The following is a 10,583-nucleotide window of genomic DNA, read 5'->3' as shown; positions in this document are numbered from 1 at the left end:
AATGTTACTTTTTTATTTATGAACGATATGGGGAATAAAATGTTTTAGTTTGGAAAGATACATCTTTTGTATTTTTAAGAGAAGTTCTAATAATTTAGTCGAAACCGTTTATGATCTGGAAAGAACAGAATCTGGAAAGTTAGCACTTCAACAACCCATAACTCGCTTATTAGACCTCTTGAAAATTTCAGTTGCCACTTTTTCTCACTCTTAACAATTATATTGAAAAAGATTATTCAATTTAAATAATAAAAAAGTGTACCGAGCAGCCCTAAAACTGAACTTCAGCTTCAGTTATTTTAGCCATGAGATGGGAAGAAATTTCGGAAATTGCCAAAATAACGCCTGAAATCAAAGTTTATTTCATTAAGTTTTGTGTTTCTGGGCTTTTCATCAGTTTCATCAAGGGTTAAAATTTGTGTTTGTTGTGCATCATAACGTCGATTTTTGTTGCATTAATATTCATGTTTTTAATTTACAGTAGAAAGTCGATAATTCGGACGTCAAATATCCGGCTTCGGAAATATTTAGTGTCTGGTTTTTTTACTGTGCGTTGTACACATGTTGCTGTACATAAAATACGATACAGTGCTTTAAAAACTTGTTTTTAATGTTTATATCTTATACTCTACCTACCAATAATTGAATACTGTACTGTATATACAATTTCAACAGCTTTGTTTCTTGAATAGTGCGTACTGACCGTAATTTCGATAATCCGGATGGGGTCCGGTACCAATTAATCCGGATTATTGACGTTCTACTGTATTTTACTAGTTTTTTTGCGACGAATCTAGTTTACAGTTTGAGCTTAGGGCTATGGAAAAGTTTATTTGTGAAATTTCAACAAAAGATGAACCAAATTAAATCATCAATCAATGCGCCAACTGCGGCCAAATTGGTCTGGCATTCTACAACATTCAGTCTGCTAGCACCACCTGTTTCGTGGGTCAAATACCACCGACAGGCAATGACCTAATTAGTTCATCTCATTAACCATCCACGTACTTTCTATAACTCACGCATTGGTAAAATTGAAAAATCTGGTGTGGCGCACTCACACAACTTTCCTTGCCATTATGAAAATTGATCACCTTACGCTAGTGTTCACGCGCATCTCAAGTCTACTATTCAAAGATCTGAGCCAGCTAGTGACAGGAAAATAACAATTGATATAGCTTATCAATGACTATTTAAGGTATAAATTTGATCAAAATCGTTGGAGATATTTTAGAGAAAATCGCGAAAAACCATGTTTTTGACAACATTTTAGCCGCCATCTTGAATTGCATTTGATCGAAATTGTTCGTGTCGGATCCTAATAGTGTAAGGACCTTAAGTTCCAAATTTTAAGTCATTCCGTTAATTGAGAGATGAGATATCGTGTACACATACACACACATACACATATAGACCAATACCCAAAAACCACTTTTTTGGACTCAGGGGACATTGAAACAATTTAGAAATTGGGGTACCTTAATTTTTTTCGGAAAGCAATACTTTCCTTACCTATGGTAATAGGGCAAGGAAAGTAAAAATCATATGCAGTGAAAAATTCACAAAATGCTAATACATGTGGAAATTCATTAATTAGCAAATCTTTCTATATATTGAGTTGGGATTTATCATACAAATATTATATTTTAAGCGGCAATAGTAAGAAGACAAACCACTTGGAAAATAATGAGAAATTATTATTCACTTGGAAAATCTTAATTACAGTAATTAAAAATGGGAGATACATGTGAACCATGATGGGTTGTGAATGAAATAAATTATAAGTATCATAAAGAAATCACTTCATTCAGTCCAGCGATGAGTGCAGTGCTGATTCGTACACACGTAGTACAACCTCATCTCTTCCTGCAATTTGAATAACAAATATTTAGCAATCATATAAATTATTATAACATATGTAAAATTTAATTTCAGAATTGTAGACAAGTTGACAATCTAGCAAGCGCGCGGAGATAGAAGTCTACGTAAAGTCTAGTAGGAATCTATTATCATGTATCTAATTCTATCTACGAATTAAAGTATAGAAAATTAAAATACATCTATGGATTTTAATACGGTATCATCACTGTGATAATGTAACCAACCATCAGTAATTTAAAACCTTAATCATCTTTCAACCACCACTGTAATTAACACTATTTAAGATCTATTAATTAGTATTTGGATTTTGATAATTACAAACATGACAGAAGAGAAACTTAATCAAGTTGTAAAACTAACCATTATACCAAACCATGCATTTTTAATTTTATTTGTTGACAATAACGAGCTATTAGAAAATAGAGATCTAATTTGTTGAGAAGCTTGATAGCTTAAAAATATTTGCTAGTTTGTTTTATTCAGAGGAATTCCTAAGCGACGATTATAACGATTCAGCCACTATGCTGGTGCCAAGCTACAGTCGGTCTACAGCAGTAGAATAGAATATATTAATAGAATAGAACGAGAACTGTCTTTTTTCTTTAGGGCTACTTTTGAATAATTATAAATAAAAATATAAATCTGAATACCCTTTTTAAGTTATTCCGTGACGAAATAATTGAAAAAGGGTACACAGATTTATATTTTTATTTATAACGACAACTGTGTACAGTTCTTGCTTGAGAATTTCATCTTTTCTTTTTCTGGAAATACGGCCAAATATTTTTTAAATTTGTTCTATAACAATGTAACGAGGAAATCAAATATAAAGTTTTAATGAAAAGTTCAAAATTGAATTAGTTGTTGACTGAAATAGAAGTAGTTGTACAACTATAACTGATGTTGAGCTGTTTGTTACCTCAGCTCGCCGCGTCTGGGCCTGGAAAAACACTGCTTCACGATGATTGCATTTTGGACACGGATGTTCTTCCGTTCTTGGAAGTGTAGGATCTGAGATCACATCTGATACGATGTGCGTCAATTCACTGCAAACAATCAAATTAATTGTTCACATTATACAGAAATAAGGTAGCCTACAATCCATCACATCTATGGATTTTAATACGGTATCATCACTGTGATAATGTAACCAACCATCAGTAATTTAAAACCTTAATTATCTTTCAACCACCACTGTAATTAACACTATTTAAGATCTATTAATTAGTATTTGGATTTTGATAATTACAAACATGAAAGAAGAGAAACTTAATCAAGTTGTAAAACTAACCATTATACCAAACCATGCATTTTTAATTTTATTTGTTGACAATAACGAGCTATTAGAAAATAGAGATCTAATTTGTTGAGAAGCTTGATAGCTTGAAAATATTTGCTAGTTTGTTTTATTCAGAGGAATTCCTAAGCGACGATTATAACGATTCAGCCACTATGCTGGTGCCAAGCTACAGTCGGTCTACAGCAGTAGAATAGAATATATTAATAGAATAGAACGAGAACTGTCTTTTTTCTTTAGGGCTACTTTTGAATAATTATAAATAAAAATATAAATCTGAATACCCTTTTTAAGTTATTCCGTGACGAAATAATTGAAAAAGGGTACACAGATTTATATTTTTATTTATAACGACAACTGTGTACAGTTCTTGCTTGAGAATTTCATCTTTTCTTTTTCTGGAAATACGGCCAAATATTTTTTAAATTTGTTCTATAACAATGTAACGAGGAAATCAAATATAAAGTTTTAATGAAAAGTTCAAAATTGAATTAGTTGTTGACTGAAATAGAAGTAGTTACAACTATAACTGATGTTGAGCTGTTTGTTACCTCAGCTCGCCGCGTCTGGGCCTGGAAAAACACTGCTTCACGATGATTGCATTTTGGACACGGATGTTCTTCCGTTCTTGGAAGTGTAGGATCTGAGATCACATCTGATACGATGTGCGTCAATTCACTGCAAACAATCAAATTAATTGTTCACATTATACAGAAATAAGGTAGCCTACAATCCATCACATCTATGGATTTAATACGGTACCATCACCATTACTGTGATAATGTAACATACCCTCAGCAATTTAAAACGTTAATTATCTTTCAACCACCACTGAAATTAACACTATTTAATATCTATTAATTAGTATTTGAATTTTGATTATTACAAACATGAAAATTCATATAAGAATAGAATAGAAAAAACGTTTCAGTACCTCAAAGAGGCTGATTGACAAGGTACCATATACAAAACATCTAAATTCAAATATAGCCTAAATATACATATATCAGTGAACTTTATGTTTACGTAACAGTTAAATTTACTCATCAGTTTATTACACTGTTAAATTTACTTACAGAATTTACAGTTAAAATTATCGTGATATTAATTATTGTTGAAGGGTTAGAATGGTAGTTTCTTGATTTAGTTGTAATGAGCAATATGATACAAACAGGATGAAAATACTTGAGTCACAATAAGTTGGTGATGAAAAGTGTATATAGCTAGATTACCAACAGAACAGCAAAATCGGATTAGCCAACAATGCGTGTAGTTTTTTTTTACAAAAATATGATCTAACATAATACGATTAAATAATTATTACACACACACACACACACACATATATATATATATATATATATATATATATATATGAATAAAATAATATTAATATATGATTTGAATAAAATTTTATACGATGATATCACCATAATAATATGATTGCAGTAATTCAGTGCTAAAAACAGAAGGTTTAGCACCTGTCAAAAAATGAAGGTCAATTCATCTCCTATTAAACCTAACGCTCATGAGGTTCTATGGAAAAAATAAAAAGTTTGACCATAAGAAATCGTATGAAAACTATTGAAAATTTATGGTTGTTCAAATTATATGAGATACTTACTCAATTTCGTGCATAATCTTATTGACGTAGATACAGTTACTATCGGCAAGTTGCTTGAAATCGCAATTACGGCACTGTAAAATAAAACACAATTTGTCTAGAGTACCTTGAAGAACCTCAATGAATTATATTCTGATGAAATGCAAAATATATGTTATGCTTTGATGCAATATGTACTCGTTTCAATTAGACACATCATGGATTTTGCCGCTGGTCACTTAGAGTTAAATTTCGAGTGTGTAGCTTGTCTTTGTGAACTGTCTATGAACTAAATAATAATTGGCTGTGAGAAATAAAAAAATCAATTAAGAATTATGAATTAAGATTCAATTATAGGCTAGAGGATGCTTCAGCTAATGATAGTATATAAGATACAATTTCAAAAACTCAACGTATTCTACTTTTAAAAAATTACAATGTTTTGCAATGAACTATAAGCATAGTTATTTAGCATAATTAATAGTTATTTGTATATCTAGAGTGAAAAGTACTTTTTTTATCCCTGAGGGAAAAGTTTGAAGCCCGAGGCGAAGCCGAGGGCAACAATCTTCCTGAGGAAGAAACATTTTTCACTCATGATATACACAACATTTTTCCTCCACCTACATTTTTATAAAAACTTCAAATAAAATAAGTTTTACGTACGTGACCAAACAATGTGTTACACCATAATCTAAAAAGTAAACAGAAACAGCTGGCTTGTAATCACAGTTCTCCGCCGACAGCGCTATCTGTCGGCAAAAGTTGTAACAGCAATGGCCGCCACAACTACAGCTATGATGAAGTTCCCATTTCAAATTTGATTAGTTAATGAGGAATATTCGTTGGCTGGTATTTTGAATAACATGGAATAAAAATAAATTTTAATTTTTTTAGTATAGTGATATGAAGTTTGTAATAATTTTAGCATACAAACATAAATTTCATATATTGATCAAATGTCTGGTTGAGGTATTGAATTTAGTTGGTTTAATGTCTACTCTATATGCTTCCTCATCTGAGCTTAGACCTTCTAACCTATTACAATGTAAGTTTTTATAACAGAGATGTTTCCCATGTTATTTAAATGGAGTCACTTTTCCTCCTTAGGGAGTTTTTCTGTTTTTTAGTACCGAGAGCAACCACTTTTTTAGTACCACTTCAGAATTATGTTTCAGGGAGTAAAGTAAGTACTATAGACAGTAGGTGGAGGAAAAAATATTTCTCATTCATCTTCATATTGATTTGTAATGAATAAGTCATTATTTGAGCTCCAGTTCTAAGTAATGATTTGCAATCATTTAATGAAACTTCATTAATAGAAGTATAAATGAATGGAGGTATATTTTGATACAATACAAAAATCTACAAAGTATATAAAAAAACAAAGTGAATGAATAGAAAAGTAGGTCAAATACTTACAGCGTATAATAATACTTTATTCTCTTTGTCTTCTTTAGGATATAACATGTTATTGCTGTAACAAAACGAAAGGCATAACTTTAATATCTTCTGCTTCATCCATTACACACACTTGTGGGATCGATGGCGTCATGAAACTAAAAACACGTAATTTAACATAGCTTTTCAGATGGTAGTGATCCAAACAGTAACTACTTTTAATAAAAATTCCAATTATCAACCATAAATTCGTGTACCTATAATATGCATTGTCAAGAACAAAGGAACTTCTGTAGCTTGCCACGACACCTACATGACACTCAGAATCCAGTGAAGCTGCTGGTATTTCTCTTGGACTGCAAATTCAGCTGGAACAGTCATATACAGCAGGTAACCAGCCAACTCTCCCGCATTAGATTTCTGCTGCTCGAGATGGGGGCCTGGTGACTGAGAAGTATCTTGTAATGATGTATCACGCTCTCTTCCATTGCCATGTCATCTATGGATTGCTCCTGTGGGGTCATTCAGCTGATGTCCTGAGGCTGCAAAAGAGGGATGTGAGAATCTTAACAGGCAGCGACCATTCGCCCACTGTAAACCCATCTTTGCTCGCCTTGGTGTGACGACGGTCTTCAGCCATTGCATCCTTCAGTGCTTAATATATGTCAAGAGGACACAGCATACTCTGACTGTCTCTGAGTGACATTCACTACCACAACACCAGGCACCGTGAGCTGCTGGATGTCCCCGGAAGACGTCTCCACCGATCACAGGCCAGTTATAGAATTTTTGGACTGAAATTCTTCAAGGCTGTTCGGTAAACTTTTTTATTTAAATTGGATAATCTTTGTCAGTACAATTGTTAAGATCATTAAAAGAGTGACAAAAAGTGGCAACTGAAATTTTTGAGTGGTCTAATAAGCGAGTTATGGGTTGTTGAAGTGTTGAACTCTGTTTTCTTTCCAGATCATAAACAGTTTCGTATTTTGAATAACATGGAATAAAAATAAATTTTAATTTTTTTAGTATAGTGATATGAAGTTTGTAATAATTTTAGCATACAAACATAAATTTCATATATTGATCAAATGTCTGGTTGAGGTATTGAATTTAGTTGGTTTAATGTCTACTCTATATGCTTCCTCATCTGAGCTTAGACCTTCTAACCTATTACAATGTAAGTTTTTATAACAGAGATGTTTCCCATGTTATTTAAATGGAGTCACTTTTCCTCCTTAGGGAGTTTTTCTGTTTTTTAGTACCGAGAGCAACCACTTTTTTAGTACCACTTCAGTATTATGTTTCAGGGAGTAAAGTAAGTACTTTAGACAGTAGGTGGAGGAAAAAATATTTTTCATTGATCTTCATATTGAATTGTAATGAGCAAGTCATTATTTGAGCTCCAGTTCTAAGTAATGATTTGCAATCATTTAATGAAACTTCATTAATAGAAGTATAAATGAATGGAGGTATATTTTGATACAATACAAAAAATCTACAAAGTATATAAAAAAACAAAGTGAATGAATAGAAAAGTAGGTCAAATACTTACAGCGTATAATAATACTTTATTCTCTTTGTCTTCTTTAGGATATAACATGTTATTGCTGTAACAAAACGAAAGGCATAACTTTAATATCTTCTGCTTCATCCATTACACACACTTGTGGGATCGATGGCGTCATGAAACTAAAAACACGTAATTTAACATAGCTTTTCAGATGGTAGTGATCCAAACAGTAACTACTTCTAATAAAAATTCCAATTATCCATAAATTCGTGTACACTATAATATTCATTGTCAAAAAAACCAAAGGATTTTCTTTAGCTTGCCACGACAAGTACGTGACACTCAGAATCCAGTGAAGCTGCTGGTATTTCTCTTGGACTGCAAATTCAGCTGGAACAGTCATATACAGCAGGTAACCAGCCGACTCTCCCGCATTTGCTTTCTGCTGCTCGAGATGAGGGGCCTGGTGACTGAGAAGTATCTTGTAATGATGTATCACGCTCTCTTCCATTGCCATGTCATCTATGGATTGCTCCTGTGGGGTCATTCAGCTGATGTCCTGAGGCTGCAAAAGAGGGATGTGAGAATCTTAACAGGCAGCGACCATTCGCCCACTGTAAACCCATCTTTGCTCGCCTTGGTGTGACGACGGTCTTCAGCCATTGCATCCTTCAGTGCTTAATATATGTCAAGAGGACACAGCATACTCTGACTGTCTCTGAGTGACATTCACTACCACAACACCAGGCACCGTGAGCTGCTGGATGTCCCCGGAAGACGTCTCCACCGATCACAGGCCAGTTATAGAATTTTTGGACTGAAATTCTTCAAGGCTGTTCGGTAAACTTTTTTATTTAAATTGGATAATCTTTGTCAGTACAATTGTTAAGATCATTAAAAGAGTGACAAAAAGTGGCAACTGAAATTTTTGAGTGGTCTAATAAGCGAGTTATGGGTTGTTGAAGTGTTGAACTCTGTTTTCTTTCCAGATCATAAACAGTTTCGTATTTTCTATTGGAGTTTTTTTTTTTAATAAATTCAGTATATCATTGGCTTTGTTCTAATATGCGTTTTTTCGCGATTTATGCCGAAATAAACAAGTTATCGAATTTACAAAAGATGTTACTTTATTATTTATGAACGATATGGGGAATAAAATGTTTAAGTTTTGAAAAGATACATTTTTTGAATTTTCAAGAGAAGTTCTGTTAATATAGTTGCAACCGTTTATGATATGGAAAGAAAACTAAGTTAGCACTTCAACGACCCATAGCTTTCATAACTCGCCTATTAGACTACTTAAAAATTTCAGTTGCCACCTTTTCTCACTCTTTTAATGATCTTAACAACTATATCGAAAAAGATTAACCAATAAAAAAGTGTACCAGACAGCCTTAACAAGCTGCCTCCTGGTGTGAAGCAGTTGGATGAGGCCGCCTTCAAGAGAACCGTCAGGAATCTGCTTTGTGACAAGGCATATTATAATGTGAATGAATTTATGAGTGATGATTTGAATGTTTATTAAAAGTAGTCACTGTTTTATCTGACATCTGATTAGTTGTGTAATTATGTGTATTGAAATTGAGTTTCATGACATCATTGATCCCACACACAAGTAAAGGTAATGGATGAAGCAGAAGGTATTAAAGGTTTTCACAACAGGAGACAGCTTCTTAATTGAATTTCTGGCCTATAATTGGACTGCGATCGGTAGAGGCGTCTCCTGAAGACATCGAACAGCTCAGGGTGCCTGGTGTAGTCGTAGTGAATGTCACTAAGGGCAGACAGAGTATGTTGTATCCTCTTAGCATACACCAAGCACAGGAGGATGTAATGGTTGATGACCGTCAGTTCACCAAAGCGAGCAAACATGGGCTTGGAGTTGGCAAGATGGGCGCTGCCATGCAGCTTCAGGTCATCAGCAGCACCTTCCGAGTGATCCCACAGTAGCAATCAAGAGGTAATGTGGCAATGGAAGAGACCGTGGTACAACATTAGAAAAAGCTTCTCAATCATCAGGCCGCTCATTTTGAGCAGCAGGAAGCAAATGCGGGAGAGACGGCTCGTTACCTGCTGTGTATGACTGACTTCTCCGGCTTAGTTTGCAGTGCAAGACAAATCCAGCAGTTTTCTTGTGACAGTTACAATGTTTATAAAACATTGATAGTTTGGTCGTACCATGAAAAATGATTGTGATTAAAAACAGTAATGATAAATTTTAAAAGTTAAGAGTCGAATAGTAGCAACCATTAGTAGTGAAACATCATTACACGAGTACATTTCTGCAATCAAATTACACATTTGTAACCTTGGGTACAGTTTCTTATTTGGTGTCCCTAATAGATATCGATATTAAAATAAGCGATACATAAAAATATTAAATCATACATCAGAGCCTTAAAAGTTTAGTATATTATTTTAAAGTTGGAGGGGTAGGTTAGGGAGGTTAAGTTTTTTTCTTTTGACAATATTTTGGTATTATACGAATAAAGTTTGCAGTTTAAATGGTTATTTGCAAGATCATAAAATAAAGTTTCAAGTCAATCAAAACTATATTCAGCAATTATTATTAATATTAATTCTGAAACTCAACCAATATTACATTATAGTATCAAAATAATCTAGTAGGTATTGTAGCTACTAACCATTCTTGACAGAATCTTATTCCAACGAATCCCGGACCATCATCATGTGTGTCATAGCCACTGATAGGCATTTTTAAATAAACTTATTCAATAATTTAAATAAAATTAATTTGTATAATAAAAAATACACTGCTATTCATTCACGATTACGAAAGATAAGTAGTTAACCTTAAAAATTATTTCGTTATTTGGAAAATGGGAATTAGAATGGAAATGGAAATCCAGAACTTTGCAGGGCTACCAACT

General features: G+C 33.3%; 1 protein-coding gene across 2 annotated transcripts; it reads right to left on the bottom strand.

Annotated features, from left to right (window-relative positions):
* Window positions 1-1,573: 1,573 nt before the first annotated feature.
* On the bottom strand, window positions 1,574-10,567 carry LOC111058243 (DNA-directed RNA polymerase II subunit RPB9). Of its 2 annotated transcripts, none has more exons than XM_039423046.1 (5): window positions 10,338-10,567; window positions 6,204-6,258; window positions 4,803-4,876; window positions 3,730-3,856; window positions 1,574-1,866 (listed from the first exon to the last, which is right to left on the bottom strand). In XM_039423046.1, exons 1-5 carry the CDS (start codon window positions 10,406-10,408, stop codon window positions 1,804-1,806), a joined length of 390 nt encoding a protein of 129 aa, XP_039278980.1. In that variant the 5' UTR covers window positions 10,409-10,567; the 3' UTR covers window positions 1,574-1,803. The 2 variants fall into 2 exon arrangements, with proteins under 2 accessions (XP_039278980.1, XP_022201441.1); XM_022345749.2 differs by lacking the exon at window positions 6,204-6,258 and adding an exon at window positions 7,735-7,789 and having other exon boundaries at window positions 10,338-10,564.
* Window positions 10,568-10,583: the final 16 nt, after the last annotated feature.

Source organism: Nilaparvata lugens, chromosome 3 (assembly GCF_014356525.2).
Source record: "Nilaparvata lugens isolate BPH chromosome 3, ASM1435652v1, whole genome shotgun sequence".
NCBI lineage: Eukaryota > Metazoa > Arthropoda > Insecta > Hemiptera > Delphacidae > Nilaparvata > Nilaparvata lugens.
The sequence above is the reverse complement of the archived record's forward strand: the minus strand, read 5'-3'. Positions and strand labels throughout refer to the sequence as shown.

Excerpts from the sequence above, each read along its gene's own strand:
- LOC111058243 (XM_039423046.1), bottom strand. The coding sequence starts at position 10,408 with ATGCCTATCAGTGGCTATGACACACATGATGATGGTCCGGGATTCGTT. Across the intron at positions 6,259-10,337 it reads ATAAGATTCTGTCAAGAATG|CAATAACATGTTATATCCTA; the intron begins GTTAGTAGCTAC and ends GTTTTGTTACAG. Across the intron at positions 4,877-6,203 it reads ATAAAGTATTATTATACGCT|TGCCGTAATTGCGATTTCAA; the intron begins GTAAGTATTTGA and ends TTTATTTTACAG.